This window comes from Aythya fuligula, chromosome 1 (assembly GCF_009819795.1).
Source record: "Aythya fuligula isolate bAytFul2 chromosome 1, bAytFul2.pri, whole genome shotgun sequence".
In the NCBI taxonomy this organism is placed as follows: Eukaryota; Metazoa; Chordata; class Aves; order Anseriformes; family Anatidae; genus Aythya; species Aythya fuligula.
Genome location: NC_045559.1, coordinates 96,880,081 through 96,898,171, shown reverse-complemented (window position 1 = coordinate 96,898,171; position 18,091 = coordinate 96,880,081). Strand labels below are relative to the sequence as shown.

The 18,091-nt window shown below is 40.6% G+C and overlaps 1 protein-coding gene across 1 annotated transcript; it reads left to right on the top strand.

Annotated features, from left to right (window-relative positions):
• The first annotated feature begins 5,206 nt into the window (after positions 1 to 5,206).
• MAEL (maelstrom spermatogenic transposon silencer) lies at positions 5,207 to 16,715 on the top strand. Its single transcript, XM_032207629.1, has 12 exons — positions 5,207 to 5,338; positions 5,979 to 6,062; positions 8,090 to 8,192; positions 10,021 to 10,176; positions 10,687 to 10,728; positions 11,314 to 11,441; positions 12,425 to 12,479; positions 13,014 to 13,155; positions 14,349 to 14,411; positions 15,270 to 15,402; positions 15,666 to 15,744; positions 16,533 to 16,715. Exons 1-12 carry the CDS (start codon positions 5,207 to 5,209, stop codon positions 16,646 to 16,648), a joined length of 1,233 nt encoding a protein of 410 aa, XP_032063520.1. The 3' UTR covers positions 16,649 to 16,715.
• The last annotated feature ends 1,376 nt before the right edge of the window (positions 16,716 to 18,091 follow it).

The following is an 18,091-nucleotide window of genomic DNA, read 5'->3' as shown; positions in this document are numbered from 1 at the left end:
AACCCAACCTAAGGCTTACATACATGTGGGTTGTCATGGCCAACTTGAAGCTTTCCACCTGAAAACTTAGTTGAGGTCTTACCAAATATTAAGGATGTCCAGTATTTGTCCAGGATACTGGAACAACGTGGTGGCTTCACTGGAGCCACAGCATTAAAGATATTTGGAATACATGGCATAGACGGGATGCAGCTGCACCCCACACAGGCAGCTGGTTGACATGTACCTTGTAATATGTTGAGTGCTTCAGGGACACACTGGTCAGCGGTGAAACAGCACATGCCCAGCAAGCACCATGCATCCCACAGCCACATCACCTGCTGCACTGCAATTCCCAGCACAAAAGCTAGTATTTCTGAAGAGTAGACAGAAGCATAGCAGCACCCACTTGAGGCCCCCTCAAAACCTGGAAGAAAGATGCCAATGTCACCTGTGAGGCCTGATCCAAGACATTCACAAGACGTCCAACACTCAGTGAAGCCCTGCAAAGGCAGGCGAGGGAACAAGGCAGGGGCATGTGGCTTACTTTTTGTAAAAAGGCCTCGTGACTCTTAGGTGTCCAAAGTTACATCCTCAGTCACACAGCTGAGGGGAACGGCATTCTCCACTCCTTTTGCAGTTGTGACACCATTCAGAAAGAAACCCAAGATTCATTAGATCAGGAGTAAGACCAAGAGAAAAGCTGACTGCTAATAGTGGACTGCTTAAATCATTTGCCTGAGGGAGGGACAGCCTGAAGGTTCTGGTTCCTGAAATGCTTATGCACTACATATAAACCAGTAATAACTACCGGACTGGAAAGCCAAAGTTCCCATTTTACATCACTCTCCAGGGAAACTGCCACAGGTCTAAAAGCTCCTTTACCAGGCTGAGAAAGATACAAACTGCAAAATTATGTGACAAAAGCTCATCTGCACACCCACAAAGGAGTGCAGGGAGACAATAGCATGGGGGTAGCCCAGATAATACCCCACCCTGGCTCCTCCCTAGCCCATCACAAAAGCCATCAGCCCATCAAAGGCCCACCTCCACTAGTCCAGAGAAGCACAGGAACAAAAGGGCAGGTAGAATCCCAAATTTAGAACTGAGGGGAAGGAACAACTTGTCTGGACCCCTGCCAGCGCTGTTTCAGACAGCCCCTGGGTTCAGGAGTGAAACACATCAAGTCAACACCACAGCAACTTTGGGACTGCAGCCCAGGAATATAGGACACATTGCGGGATGAAGGGCAAGAGCAGTTCAGGATTGCACAGGACTTCCTATGGGACATTTAGGGGGGGAATCAAAAGCAGAGAAAAGGAGGGAGCTAGGTGATTTGGGAAGGAACAAGTGTGGGGAAAGGGAGGGATGAGGGAATAAGAAGAGCTGGTTGCATGTCAACAGTTTGATGTGCTTGTCTGGCCATGCCCTGCGCCTGCTCAGCACAGGCTGTCCTATCTTCTAATTAAATTCATTTCTAGCTCTTTTCCTGGGTGAGGGACTGTATTTTGTGTGTATGTGCGTGTATGAGGGATCTGAGCACCAGTGATGAGACTCAGATGGGTCAGAGGACCTGGGTGCCTTGGTGCCAGTGACTGGAGAGACCCAAGTGGACAAAACCAAGTGACCCACTGGGGTGGGCCAGGGCCATAGAAAAGCTGGATCTCTCTCGAATTCCCTAACAAGAACACCAAATATTTCCCACTCTGTGGGACAGGGCGCTAGCCCCAAAGCAGCAGATCACTGGGTAGCAGCAGATGTAGTTGCCAAGTTTTGTGCAGAATATCTTTGCTCATTCTTTCTAAGGAACAACTGTAAGACACATCTTGGAAGGAAGATGATAGCCATGAATCCTGAATGAATGAAAATGCATTACTGACAGAAAAGTTTCAAATAGTTTTTCTCTTTCAATGTATGTAGACCCTATTTTGAGACATCTAACGAACTACATGTATTGATGAGAAAGCGCAGGTCCCCAGTTGTGGAGCTGGGTTTCCAAGGCCAGCTATTTAAGAGTTAGGTGTTGGCATATCAAGTCATTTAATTGAATTAAGTACTTTAAAAATAATACTTAAACACTGGCACAACCCTTGCTTTTATTCCCTGGAATGGCCCCAATGTGACTTACAAATCACCATAAATGGTCTGGAGAACTCCTTTGCCAGCTAAGTTAAACAGCAGACAATCAAACAGTTAAAACATGAGTTTCCAGTTAAAACACAGGGAGCTCCCCAGGGTCCCAGCCAAGAATACTGATGACATGGTGCTCCAAAGATGACCTTTTCCCTCTTTTTTCTCTCTCCCAAATCCACGTAGGATAATTCTTTCTCTTCACTGCTTATGAATTTTATTTTCCAACCACACCTCTAGCCCTAGGAGAGCTATTAGTGGAGTCTTGTCTTCTTTAAAGAGTTGATGCACACATTATCTAATTTTTTTAAGAGGATGGGCTCTTAGAGGGTGGGTCACAAAACTGCACACAAGAAAAGAACATGGTGTGAAGGAAAATAAAGCAACTGTGCACAGATGTACTCCTAGCAACAACTCATATAGTAACACAACAGCAATATTTGCCCTTCTGGCTAAAAAAATAGACTCTGCAGAAGTTTGTATTTAAAAGATGTAAGTTATTTCTTGCAGTCTCTCTTCAGAGATTTAAACTAACGTATCAAGGACTAGTCCTGGATACAAGTAATTTTCCACAAGAATGACAGTGACTTTAAACATGATCTTCTATTCTCATTGACTTTACCTTATGACTTCATATGTTTTTAACAATGTGATTGGCTCCTCCTGTAAATTTAACAGCAAATTCAGTAAGTAAGTGCTTCATAGGCAGCATAAAACAAATTGTTTCATTGGATTTGAGCAAGACAGAAAAGCCTCCAAAAGACTAAACTGCACCAGCATTTTTTAACCTTCAGAGGAAACCAGCCACCAGTAAGATGCAAGAGCTATGTGATCTGACCTTACCTGCCAGTGGTTCCAGCAGTGACAAACATAATTAGCTGAGCCAAAGATCTAAGCCTACACAGCAGCTACCTCCTTTGGAGATAAAGACTCACAGTTACGTAACCAGAAGATGACGAAGGCAGACAGACTGAAGGGAAAAAGCAGTTTTCCAATGAAATGCATTGAAGTCTTCGTCACTGTTTTATATCCTCATGTCCAAATTTACAGTAAATTCAAAAGGACTCTGGAATAGAGGATGGGAAAGAATCTTCCAAGTCAAGGCTGTACCATCCATCTTTATTGCGATTGCTGGGGTAAATTCACTGAAGTTAGCTGAATAAGCGTAGTGTGCTGGTTCATGTTCTGCTACATCATGCAGGCTCTGTAGGAACTGCAACCACATACTGAAGATGGTCCCCCATCAAGATGGCCCCCAAAGACAAAAGGAACAGTGAGGAATGTGGGAGATATCACACACCTGGGGCAAGAAAAACCTGGCCAAAATTTAATCTGAGCCTTTGCTGACACTGACACATTGGCAACCCTGCTTCAGGTTGAATTTTGGGTCCTCTGGTGCAGGCAACCACATTTCACAATCCCTTCTGTAAACTGATTAAACTATCTTCTGTGGCCAGTTATGGATACATATACATATAAAATTAACACACTAAGACAAGTCACGATCACTTACTTTTTGAGAGAGATTGATAGAAAGCTTAAGGAGGGAAGCAACTCACCCTGCCTATCAAGATGATGCAGATCACCCTTTATTTTATGTGAACTGTGGCTCAGTATGCAAACTTTCAGTGAAGGAAATGTCAATTATGTCAATGAGATAGATGAAAGTCTGGACAGCGTTCACAGTTTTGCAAAATATGCGCTCCCAAAGTATTTTTTAATAAGCAAGTGCAAGTCTGCCTTTCCAAACATATGCATGCTCCCTCACCTCCTCCACTCTTCTGCTTTGTATCTCAAAACTAAACCCAGGCCTCTGGTGTGAAGCTGGTCTTCACTTCTCCCCCACTCCCTCCTGTATCCCTCCTGTGAGGGCCTCCACTCCTGTTATCTGTCACCCCGTATTCTCACTCAGAAATCCGGGCCCTGGCAGCACTTTGAGCACTACTGGATGTGTCAGAGCAGGCACATCACCCTGATCCTGTCTCATGGAGCACCGGCTCCTCCTGAGGTCACTGTCAGGGAGCAGCAAGAGCCAGGCTGCTCCAGAAGGAAAGGCAAGGCAGGAGCTCAGGGTGATCATGGAGGCTGCAGGGCAAGCACCTTGTCAGCAGTGCCCATCCCTACAGGACAAGCTGGTGTTCAATGGCAGCAATAGCTTGCACCAAGTTCTTGCAAAAATTCCAAAGGCAGGCTCCCCACCCTCACAAAGTGGCAATATACTGATTTTTCAAATTAAAAATATACCCCTATACCTTCCCACTCTGAATAATGTTATATATTAAATTTAGTAAAATCCTTACAGAGTCACTACGCTCACTTATGAATACAGATGTTTGTACATGTAAACAAATAAAAGAAATAGAAGACTTGAATTACATATCTACAATGCGTGGCACCAGATGTATGTGGGACAGGGGAATATGCAGAGATCATTGCTTACTACTGGTTGCAGGTACTTCCCCCAGGCCACAACAGGCCTCTTACTACACCGTGCTGCCAGGAGCAGCAAGAGTACGGCTCCTCCAGGGGAGTTTGAGCCAAGAGCAGGGGGTGACCCCAGCCCAGGCAGAGCAAAGTGCATCCCGGGGAAGCCTTCGTTTCCACGCAGGAACGCAGTGCCAGGACCAGCCGAGGACCACATGTGGTCACTGGCAATAACAGACTGCATTTTTATTGTGTTTCCATCTCGGCAGATGCCGGAAGACCTATTGAACCGGACATTAGGGAGAGGAATGCTTGCAACCCCAAACAATGCAGCAGAAAACATAACAAAACAAACCAAAACGCCACCTGCCACTCTCTGCTGCTGTGGCAAGGCACTAACCCCCATTCTCGCTCCTCGCCCGCTGCCGGCCATCCCGGGGCTGTCACCGCCTCCCGGGGGAGCAGCTGGGCATGACGGCCACCTCTCCTGCCCACCGCCCCCAGGCGGCGCCCACCGCCCCTATAAAACGTGTGTTAGGAACCCAGCCCACTCCTCCAGCAAACGCCGGTTGCCAGCAGCAAGGGCAGGCCAGGAGGACAAGGATAGGCCAGGAGGATAAGGCGAGGCTAGGAGGAGGAGAAGGAGGAGGCCAGGCAGGTGGCGGCGGCGGCCATGTCGTGCTCCAGGGGCTTCCGCAGCCCCTACTACTTGTTTGCCCGTGACCAGCTGCCCAAGCTGCAGCAGTGTGGGCTGCCCGTGGCATGCGTGGCCGACGCCATCCCACATTGCGCCAAGGACTGGGCGGTGAGGGCAAGGGAGCTGGGCTGAGCCCTACTTTTAGGAGAGAAGGGCTTTGGGTTAACGCTGTTATGTTGGAAGGGGGTAGGAGGGAGGGCAACTGTATGAATTTTGCCCCAGCACCTCTTGGTGGTGGCAAACTGACAGCTATGAGTTGATCGTGGCACGTGTGGTGGTAAAACACTGATACGGTGCTTGTGAGAGGGGGAGTTAGGTGGTGTCCCAGCTGCTGTCTGCTTAGCACAGCCTTACCTCTTCAGCCTTGAGCAGCTCTATCTGATTTTGGTTAAGAATTACTCCCACCCTGTCGTCCGCAGCTGCAGGGGAGGACATCTGTCTTGTGGGCAATGGGTGGTGGCACCCCTGGCTGGTGAGAGGAGCTTCAGGAGACCTCCATGCTGTGACAGAGCCAGCTTGCCCTCTTCTGAAGGTGCTCTAAGTGTATGTGCTTACCAGGTGCTCTGAATCAAAGCTTAATGGCTTTGTAAGAGACAGAGCTGCCCAAAATGCTTGATTTGATGATACCAGTTAGCAATTTTTGCAAAGTACTGATAGCTTCCTTTTGAAAAACAGTGTAAAACACTTGATTTGTGTAACTACTAGAAGGAAGTAGTAAAAACTTATTAATAATTGGCTTTCTTTCAAGTTGCTGACAGAAGAGGAAAAGATGGCATATAATGAGAGGGCTCAAAAGTGGAAGAAAAAGAAATCACAGAAGACAAAAAAGGAGGTAAATGCTCAGAAATTAACACCTTTTGGGAAGTGAAGTGTTGCTTGGGTTTGGCAAGGTGGGACGCTATAGGAGATTACCTGTACTCCTAACCTCAGACTTCTGGAAATTATGGTTTATGTGGTAGCCCTAAGTATTGTGAAATTTAAACAGAAAATTGTTCTGGTGTGACTTGCTGGTGGGAGTACTCTGTACCTCTTTAAATAACCACAGCTTGTTCTTCTTACTCTTTTAGCTACTAAAACATTGTTCTCTAATGGCTTGGTTTTATGTTTAGCAGTATTTTGCAGTGTCTGATTTAAAATGTGTTTTATTTATAATATGGTAAATTAGCATGGTTTTTAGTCACAGGTTTGTGTTACCTTTACTTTGTGGATGTCCTTAATTTAGGTCATTCTTGTCTGATAGCCTGAAAGTCAGTACATTTTACAAGCAGCTGATTTGGTGTTCTTGAGTGAGGGGCTCGGTGGTAGACCAGGTCAATGAAATGTTACAGCCTGCACACACACAAAAAAAAAATTGCTTGCCATTAGTTTTAGATTGGTTTGATTATGGAGAAAATAGTGGTGAAGGACAAAATCTCAATGTAGGAGTTAGTAGTTAGTTTTCTGACTACACCAATGTTCAGCTTATAGCGCTCTCCCAGCAGGTCCCTGAAGTTTTCCTTGGAGTTTGAATTATGTAAGGTGGCACAAAGCTTATTTTATTCCTGTCTTGGTTGTCAGCATAAAAACTTCTATGTCAAAGCAAAGAGCCTGATTCAGTATGTGGATAATAATGCATTTACTTCTTCATTCTGTATTACTGTATACAGGCCATGAATTACTGGTGAGGGTAAGTCTTGGGACATGAAAGTGCTAATGTGACAGAGAGAATGGTAGGATGACTGTAGTTTGGAATAACTAGTAAATCTGGATTAGTTGAGTTAAATAATTTGGACTAGTAAGAACATGTTAGGCAGTGTCTTCTGATTTGGGGGCCTGCATATATAGGAAAAGACTTAAAATATGATTGTGTTATTTTTAGCAGGTGAGGGGTGTATAATTAATGAAGTTAAATGTTCATACATAATGGAGAGCAACACGAAACAACCACTAAGTCATAAATGGAGATGCATATTTTGTTCAACACGAGGTAGCATTTTAGAATGCTTTAATCAGGAAAAGAATAATTGCTTTACTAAAATAAAGCATATCATCCTCATTGCCTGCCAGTGGAAATACAGGACTGTGCATTTGAAACTGTGATCTTATTTTATTACTTGTACTTGGGCACACAGGAAACTACAGTTATTTTGCATAGTGAAAGGTCTTGGTCAACTTTTGAAGATGACCAAAGCTAACATGGGTGGGACTAATTCCTCCTTTTAAATAGCTTAAACTGATAACTATGAGAGCTTGTCAGGCAAAGATGATCATCTGGAATTTGTGTACCTAGATGTGGATGTTATTCACAATTTGGGCCTTGAATGATTGAATCCTGTAAGCCTGTCATGTGTCTAGGCAGATGCCCAAATCTCCCTGCCTTCTTAAAAGCATGCATGAATGTGCAATATTTTACTTAACAGGCCTGTGAGCCCCTCTTACTTGCTATGTACCAGTCTGATGAATTGAGGCTTTACCAGGTTTTCATGAATGCCATTCCTAGTCAAAGACAAATAATATTTGTGGCAAACTTTTTCATCAAGTTTATGTATTGTTTGAAATTCCAGTTGGAGGACTTCCTCCTGTGCAACAAGTAGTTGAACCTAACAAAATTAAAACTTTTATACTTGTATTAGATTTTAACTAAATAGCTGTGGTTCTTTCCAGTTGTGAGTTAGCCAAGGTATTAAGACAACTATCCTTTGTTGGAAGAGAAATCTTGCCGTCCCAGTCTGCAAGTACATAGGCACTTGTACATAAATGATAGATTTGTTCCACCTAGCCACGACTAGTAATGGACATAAGATCTTCCTCTAATAGAACGAGGTGAGGGATTTTACTGGCAGTTAGTAGACTGATTTTTAATTATTTTATCTTTTCCAGATGCCTAATCTGGATCATCCAGCACCTGGCTGTCTGACCACTGTGGTACACAGAGTTACTTCTTTTCCTGATGCCTCTGCTATGTCGTGGAAGAGTGATCAGGGTATACTAATCTTACAGTAGTTGATTCTGTTTGATAAAAGCTTGCTTTTTATAGATATTCTGAGTGGTACCTATACAAAGGACATTTTAATTTTTTTCAATAGCTCTCCATGTCAAGTGTGTGTTTGTTCTTAAAGTAATGGTGTAGGCCTGCAGAAAAAAAATAAAAACTTTTTCATTGCATTGAGAGAAGTCAGTGCAAATGTCCTTCTGCCTTGCCTGAAATAATTCTATCCTCTGGTGTTTTTTTTCTTTAGCTTAATGGTTGTATAGCTACTAATACTTTCTTTACAATTCTTTCAAGGCTTTTAAGAAAAAGATCATTCTGACATTTGTAACTTACAAGGGTAACCCAACTTCAGAATAAAGGAATGTTTCTGCCAAGTTCAAAGAGTGAGAAATTGTACAAAGTTTGAACTTTGATATCTAACAAGTGTTAGAGAAAATGATGACCTGGCCTCTTTGGGAGAAAAAGAGTGGATATGTACTTGGTCAATGCTTTTATAACATCCTGGCTTATTAAAAGAACTCTTGAAACCTAAACTTTTCCTATATTTACCTTGTCTTCAAGTGGATGTTTTGATTGGAATTGAGTAATGAACACATCTGCAATATTTCCCCCAACAAATTATCATTTTTTTCTCAAAAATGGTAAAATGGTAGTGCTTACAAGGTAAGTTAATCAGCCACTTAATGTAAGCTATTTCTGTACTGTTTGCTTATGTCTCTGCTCAAGCTTTTTACTTAAGAAGCCCCTTGAACTGTTCTCAATATTTTCATGGTTATAGAGGGTCAGGGAAGAGTAGCTCAATTTAAAAAGTATAACACCTGTTAGTTTGCTCTCTGCCAGAATCCATGCTTAATATATATAAGAGTGTATATATATATATATATATATATATATATAAATAATATATAAGAGCATAACTGCTCTTATTCAGTTGAAAGTTAAGGGACAACTGAGATGCATTTTATAATGATGATGCTTCTTAATATTTCTCAGTAAAAATTCTGCATGGTTGTCCATACCTATATCCATTTTTTCATAAGGAAAGCAGTTGCACCTAAGAGATATCTCTCCTGGAGCTTGCAGAGATTAAGACCCATGCAAGAGAGCACCAGAATTCAAATTTAGGATAGATGGTGTTGAATTCCATAAAATCTGACCCACAACATCATTTCTGTGTTTAAAAACACAGATACCTCACTATGATACCTCACTATGTAGTTCTCCCTATATAGTAGAATAAATAACCTTTTTTGGTAAGGGCAGAACGTAAGCGTAGGGATGAAATAAATATTTTAAAACTTCATTGGGAATGTTACGTGGCATTCATTGAACATTAAGCTTTAGGGTGTATAGTATTTTTCACAGTAGATTATAAATTTTTTCTTATGCTTCCCTCGGGTATTTTTACCTTCTTCAGGAGTTCATGTAGTGAGAAGTGATCCTTAGTAGAATTCTTCCCATCTCCTTGTACTGTAGGTTAGTACCAGCTCACTTAACTGATCTAACTTAATGAATTGAGCTTGCAATGCTGCTTTCCAGTTAGCAACATGATTTTAGGTCTCCTCACCCTGTAGGAGAAGAAGACTATCATAAAAAGGAATAGACTACTGATATGTCCAACTCTTGCATAAGTATCAGTTACCTTGTCATCTCACATGTCTTTCTCCATCTGTGTGCTTCACTTGGTCATTACCGTACTTTACTCAGTTCTATGACAAAGTGCACAAAAGTTTTCACTGGATGAGGTGACTCCAGGATGGCTTGCTGTAACTTCTAGTTACTCTTCTGAAAATGTTTTTTTTTTTTTTCTTCCTATCAGCTGTGGTTGCAGACATCTTCTATTTCCTGAACATTTACAGTCATGGCAAGCTGCCATCCCACTGTGAGCAGCGCTTCCTTCCTTGTGAGATTGGGTGTGTCAAGTACTCCCTGCAGGACGGCATAATGGCTGACTTCCATCACTTCATAGATCCAGGTGATTTCCAAAGAAGGGTAGACAACAAAGAGTTCATCTTCTGCATTAAGAGGGAGGCTATTTAATGTCAGTTGCTGCTGCCCAGATTAGATTTCTGGTATTAAGACATATTTATTTGACTGTAAGTGATTGGACTTCTACTCACAATATCTGAGCAGTGCTGCTTTTTTCTGAAGATGTACTTAAGTGCTAGGACTGCATGAAGCTTCAGGGAGGGTAGAGTAAATCCATAAGGCACTTCTGATATTTGTGCTCTGTATTTCATGCAAGGAACGTATGTCTTGGACCTAAACATAAATGCTATACAATATATACTTTTTTCTCAGATACGTACAACTGAAAATAATTTTTTCAAAAATAGCTGTGGTACTTGTACAGTGCCACAGGGGAAGATGAAGCTGTTCCATTCTCTAAATCAAAATGCGGTGCATAGTTTGGAGTTAAGGATCTGTCATGGTGGTGCTGGATGATGGTTGTTCTTTTTCTCCCCTCCCTTATGTTTTTTTGCAGAAGTACCACCACGTGGTTTTCGGTACCACTGCCAGACTGCTAGTGAGTATCAACAGAGGAAGAGTGGTATGCAAGAGTGTTCAGTTTGAGACTTGGCTTATCTGATCTATATCTACTTGTTTTGTACATCTTCTGGGAGGTTCTTTCCTGGTTTATCTTTCTGGGAACTTCATCTCAAGTTTTGACAAAAAAGGGGTGATAGAACAGCTTGTTGCAGTCACTTTGCAAGTTTCTTGTATCCACAAATGGCAGAGCTCTTGACTGCCTTGTTTCCCTTGTGCTCTTAAGCAGTGTTTATACATTCCAGGTTGTTTCTGTTAGTACACTTCCTCCCCTTTTGTGCAGAAGGAACAAACTTGGCCCATGTTACCCTATGTCAAATATTTAGATAATGGCCTTTTAAGAGGGAGTAAGTGTGCGTGTCTGCTCACAGCCCAGACCAACTAGTCTTTTGCTGTCGGAAACAAGGTTTTGATAGTTTAATCACGGATATCACAGATGCTGCCTGTAGAGAAGAGGTGTGTGTGTGTACATGCATGTATATAAAAAGATACAAAGGGAGGTTGGGTGGGACTATCATTTAAAGAATGATTTCTCGTAACTTCCCCCCCCTTCTACCTTCATTAGGTGATGCCACTCATAAGATCCCTATATCTGGATTTCATCTTTCACGTACCTGTTACCCAGTTGTCTTACGTGAACTTCTCGAGTTTGCCCAGCCAGACGGAGGTGGTTGGCCTCGCTTTTTCTGCAGGGTATGGTCAAGGTCAAAGTAAGGCACTCTAAATTGAAATCTGTAAATTTTCTTCCACTGGACAATCAAGGGAGAGACTTCGCTCTAAACCATAATCAGCTTGTTGGGGCAGGGAGGGGGATTTCCAAGTTCTAATATAGGAAGAAGCAGTCCTATTTTAAAAGTTCAGTGATTTTTAACTTTCTTGTAGTGATTCCGGCTTTTTTCATTAACAAAAAGCAATAGGGAGCCTGAATAAGCAGAATTCCTTTTTTGTTTTTTCTCCCACACCCACCCACTCACATGTACTCCCACCCTGTTTAGGAAAAGAAACTAGTGGTTTTATAAATTAGACTGAGTTTTTTGCCTTGTTATTTTCAGCCTGCATGTCTGGTTCTAGTGTAGTCTAATGTTTTGACTTAGGTTAAGGGTTTTTAAGACTGTACTTAAATTCATTGTGCTGAATATTAGTCAAATAATCTGGCTTTTCTAGGGCTGTTTTCACATTTTAATGTCTTTTTTTTTGCCATGAGAATACCATAAATCTTAATTTACTTGTTTCACTGAGTTGCCAGTGTATGAAACAAAACATTGGGGTTCAGAGGAGTTCAAGCTTCATGATGACTATTTTCATTCTATTGAAGCCTGATGCTAATTCATAACAGGAGAAGAGGATCAAGATCTTGGATTCCATCCATAAATACAGGACTCTGAAGAAATGTGCATGCAAAAATACTATACAGCAGTTAGTGGAAATAGCTGTAGCATGGGTTAACTGTTAACTTGTTCCCAGATGTCGGTCAAATTTCTCCTAAGGTTTGGTTGTAAGTCTGCCTTGCTATTAGATTCCAAGTCAATGGAATTTTCAGGAAGGTTGTACACAAACACGGTCTTTTGTTTTGGAGGTGACTACTTAAGGTGCAGCCAGAGGTGTTGCAGATGTCAAAATTCTATACTTTACTTGTATATACTTCTTGAAAGTGACTGAAATTTTCTTTTCTCTAGTCTGATGACAGATTCCGAATAACCTGGTGTCTTGAACGAATGGCTAGTGTAGCAGGTGGGAAATCAACCTGTTTGGGCCTTATTATGTAATTATGGATTAGTCAGGAGTTCAGGTCTCAAAGGTTTCATAAAAGCTGGTACTGATAGCTAGAACTACTTGGTGTGCTACTCCTTCTTCTTTTCCTCCAAATAACTACTGTGTGGTCAGTCAGCTAACTGGGTAATGAGCACATCCACAGAACAATGCACTATTTCTTGCTCAGCCAGTTAAAGGAGCAGCAGTGACAGTGAGATTACTGTGAAGATGTGTGTGGTAATAGATGGGAAAGCTAACAGCTTCTGAGGAAAGATGGCCTGTAGGTAGGCTATATAATTACTGAGGAAGAGAAAATTGTGGGAATACAGGACCTGCTTTGCTAGGAAGCCAAATGTTACTAATACAACTAGTGGAATGAATAATTTGTTGAGGTTTACATTAGCTTTGAGGTTCAGTGAAGAGGCTGAATAGTGAACAAGGACTAGCTGAAAAGTGTGAACATTCTGCTCAGCTGGCTTTTCTGTTCTGACCTGGATCTCCTCTGAGCTACAGGCATTGAGAGCCATCTGGAGCTTCTTACTGTGGAAGACCTGGTAATAAAACTGTACCAGAAGAAATATCAAAAAGAGCCATCCAAGACTTGGGTGTGTAGAGAGCTAGATGCTGTCTTGTGGGATTTTTCCAGTAATACCAGGTATGTTGGCTTCTTTTTTTTTGTGGAAATGGGTATTACTCTGACATGTCTTGGTGTCCTACATACAGTTTATGCACTACTAGGCTAAAATCTCCAGCAAACTTCTAATCAGAAATGCTTTTTATCACAGTGTGACTGCAATAGGAAATGTGAAATCCATGTTTTTCAAAAAAAAAAAAAATGTGTGAAGATTGATGGCTTTCACATGCTGAGTCTGGGGCCTGGTTAAAAAAGGGAATTAAATATATTGTGATACTTAACTGGAAATCATGGAAGTGAGAATATTCAGAATCTAAATTGTAATTAGGATGGGACGCTAGCTGTTACTACGTACCTCATGCTGCAACTGTGATGAAGGCCTAGGTATGCATGCTAGTGGCAGTAATCAAATTCTTAAGCTTAAGAGTTAAGTGGGATCTTTTCTCCTGAAGGAATGCTCTTTGTACAGCTCTGGAATGCACTTACTTTGTCAGATTGGTGTTTTCTTTCTTTCCCTACATGTCTTGAACAGAATTCTTGCTCCTTTTAGATCCTTGTGTTTCTACGAAGAATCAATATGTAGTTAGTGGTGTTGCAGGGGAATATTTAGCACTGATGTCGTTTACTAAGATACATACCTGAACTTTTTACTCTTACTGTTTTAAGTAAGAACTAGTAATACGATCTTTTTTTTTTTAAACCAACTAAAACTTATTCATAGTCTGTTTACGGTGTGGATTTTGAGATCACTTGTAAATCAGTGTCACTCTTTACATCTGTATTGTCAGTCATTTTTCCATTTCCATGAGTATCATCACAGTAGTGGGAGACCTTTTCAAGAATGGAATGGAAAAGTGTACTTTAAAACATTAATTTGCAGGAGGAGGTGGGGTTGCTCATACTAAGAGGAGCTATCCCACTTTAATGGGAGGCTTCTAATTGTTACTTTTAAATTCCACTTATCTCATAGGATTCTCTCTTCTTCCTTTTCCCTCCCACCCCAGTGTAAAAAGCCACTTAAGCACAGTTCTTGGCTTTACATAAACCAAATCTTTGTTACTGAGTGCTGATCCTATGTGAAATTTAAACTGTATATTTTCACTGAGAGAAAAGATAACATCTTGAATGTTGGCTCCCGTTCCTTCTGACCATACCAACTATTTGCATTGATTAATGGTACTTCTGTAATAGACCTGAACTTCATTTTTATGTAGGTGCAAGTGGCATGAAGAAAATGGTATACTTTTCTGTGCTTTGGCATCTTGTAAGAAAATTGCGTGAGTATTGTACAGGAGTTACCTACAGTATGACAATTCTTCATTTTGTTATAGACATGTGCTTCTTGGCTCTGGCTTTTGTGACTGCTTTGAGCACCATGGTTCTAAATCTCAAGCTTTATTTAATCCTTCTGCCTCCAGGTCTTTTCTATTTGTGGCTTTAATTTTTGTTTGTATGTTTTATGCTGTATTAGCATTTAAATGTAGTGTAATGTCTGTGATAGTAATGTCTATCACTTGGTTTGTATTTGTCCTATCGCTACCTCCACTTACTACTGGAGAATTGGGAGAGATGCTATTAATGTTAAAACTTGCTATTTTTCTTCAGATGTTTAATAAACTTGTTTGGTGGGAAATTCTCAGTTTATTTTAGTCCATCTCTACTTCTGATATTTTCATACTGTTCTACATATAATGTAGAGGTAAGCATAAGCTTACCTAATCTGTTAGGTGGAAGGGGGAAAAGCAAGTAAGTAATTGTGGAAACAAATGCAATTAAAGATCTTGGTCAATAGTAATAACACTATTTGTAAGAAATAGTAATGAGTAGTCTTTCATTTAAAAAACCCTCCTGTTATGTATTACTGTGCCTTGCCAGAAACTTTATTTTCACATTAAGTGGCTGCATTTGATAGTGTAGGGAAACAGTTCTGTTAATTTCAGGTGTAGTTGTAGAATAAGCTGGTGGTCTTAGAAGGATTCAGGGTCACTATCTAGCTTCTGTGACAACACCCTGCCCTCTGTCATCTCCGTACATCACAGTCTGTGGCTGTGATGAACTAAGAATGCTGTGCTTCTGTTAAGCACTACATCCCTCTTAACAAAACTTCTCTTGATTTCTTTATTTTCTTGGTCAAGTTATTGCATCAGTAAATCTTTAGCTGGTGTGTATGGAGTCCCACTGACAGCCACTCACCTACCTCTTCAAGACTGCGATTCCAGTGGAAATAGAAATATCAATAGGGTAATACTGGATGCTGGACGTTTTCAGGTCAGTTTCTTTAAATTAGTTTCCTGTGTTATTTCTAGTTAACTTGGGTGTTTTAGACAGAACAAACTGGCTGATTTCAGAAGATCTGTTTTCATTTTGGATGCTGTCTTCTGTGTAGTGTACTAGGCAGACTGAGAAAACAATCTGTAGGTGGGCTATTTTTTGTGGTCAATTTTGACTAACCCCTAGGTATCATGAATAGCTGGGCATATTTCGTTTTGGAAGACAAATCTATTGTTTTACATGTTTGTTTCTTCATACAGAAAATGAAGGCTGAGAGTTCTCAATATGACAGATACGCTGTTTCTCCAAGTCAGGATCAAGAACATGTCCCTTCTAGTTGTGAGTTTGAGATTTCTCCATTTATAAAGGGAAAGGGTATTTAAACTTAATCCAATTGCTGCTTTTTCAAATTTATGGGTAGAGAAGATGTCTGTCAGTGATGTAAAGGTTATTTAGCTCTGCATGAGCTTACTATAGAGAGTATACAGTTGCAGATATCATTCAACTTCTGAAGATGAAAGAACTGCCCTTTTCTTACTGGACAGAAACTTATGGTCAGAAAGTCTATCTAAACTTAGTCTTCTTTAAAAATGTTGTTACTGACTTAAACTCTCATTTTCCTGTTATGTGAAGTCCCTTCTTACATGCATAGGCGCTTTGCGGCAGGGCCATCTTTAAAACACTTTTTTGCTCCTAAGTCATGTGCAAATTCAGCTGGTATCTGTTGTAAGTATTCTGTTACAACAGGGCTTTTAAAAACTGCTTATTTAAGGTCATCTTTTTGGAGCTAAGATGTTCCTAATAAAAAGCATGTGCACTCAGTTCATCTGGGCAATTCATGGTTAATCTTCAGAGAGGAACAGAATAGAGTTTAAGACAAGTAAGAATTCTGAGTTTGCAGCTTATTTTCTGCATGGAAAATACATACTGAATTAAATGCTGAAACTGTTCCAATTATAAATTGTGAGATCGTGGACTTGATGTTTTCGGAGGACAGAACATGGCTCTCATTTCTTGCATTAGGACTCTTGAATACATTCAGCTTTACAGCATATGAAGGATAATTACATTAGTTTATGCAAGCTTTGAGGGCTTATTTCTTTTGTAAGCTTTATTTAATTTAATAGGTGATTCTCCATGTGATGTGAAGACTTCTTTTTATGGAGCAAGTACCACCCGAGGAAGAGGGGTTACTCGATTGCTGGAAAACACATGTGATCTATACAAGTCCTTCAACAATTGAAAATCTTCTTTACATCCAGGACAGCTGCACATTGTTTTTTTCTCGTTTCCCTAACACAACCAGCAGTTTCTCCTGACTGCAGTTAGTCATCTTATGTGCAACCCTTGATGGTTCATGTTCTTGTTAGAATGATAAAGCTGTTATTGAATGTATTTTAAAAAGATCTTGTTTATTATATACAGCAAGACATTCTGAAAGAACCTGGCAGTTTCATGTTCTAAAAATAAATACCATGCTAGTTGTGTTTCTTAATGGATGGAGTGCAAATTCAAGATTAAATACACAATGTCATTGGATTAGAAGAACTCTGTAGTGGCAAGTGTGACTTGCTTTATTTCTTCTTTAATAACCTCCTTCCCCTCTTCTGTATGCGGAAGATAAAGTTTCAGTGTATAACAGTCCCTCTTCAAAATATGGTGGAGGGGAGCAATGGGGGTATGACAGGATGCTCTAAGGGAATTAAGTGTAATGGTCTCAAATGATTGTGCTTCATCTCTCTTCCACCCATTAAGAATTTGAGTGGTCATTCAAATTAAAGCAAAAAAAGCAGATTTTCTATGAAGTGTCTTGGAAAGTATGGTGGCAATTCTATTGATTTGATAGTTCTTCTGTAGGCACAGTGTATATATCAGGAACATGGCTATTTTCCCCTTTGCAGTAGTTTTCAGCAGTTAAAAAAAAATGTCCCTTAAACTCAGAAGGAATGTAGGTGTTAATGGCTGGGTTTAGTGGGTTTATTTTTTTTATGTGCACAGTTTTGAGTTTTAAGGAATGTCAAAATCAAACATTGATCTGCAGATGTAATCTTGTATGTTTAATAGGGCTGGGACAGATACCAGTTATAATTATTTGAGCGGCCATAAAAACTGGGAGACTGACATATCATTGGGAAGTTAGATGTCCCATTTCATGGAGATTCAAGCCTTGGACAAACCCCTAAGAAGTTGTCTACTACCTTTCAGCAACTGATTCTTAAAAATAAGAGATCATTTTCTAAGTTGTTTTTACATCTTGTTCCAATGGAAGTCCAGTTGTGAAGTACTATTTCCATAGCAACTAACTGTAAGAGGAAATGATTTCATTCCTTGTAGGAACTGAAAATTAGTAGCTCATCTTTTTGGATGATAGGCAAAAAAAAAAGTCAACACATTTATGAATAAGCTTAAGCATGCTAATCAGTATGTTAAAAAGGCCAATTGCTGGTTTAGTTGGAAACCCGTTAAAGTTGCTCTAAGGCCATTTAAGGGCTGCCTTCCAGTATTACAGGATCACTGAGCCATTTTGATGTCCCCTACTTAAGAATTGGTTGTATCATTGAATTTTCTTGTATGATTCTGTATTTCCTTGCTTTGAGGTGGTTGTTCTACCTCCCAAACTTCAGCAAATTAAGGACAATAAACCTTGAAGACTGAGATTTACCAATCTTAGAGGCATCTGTAAGCC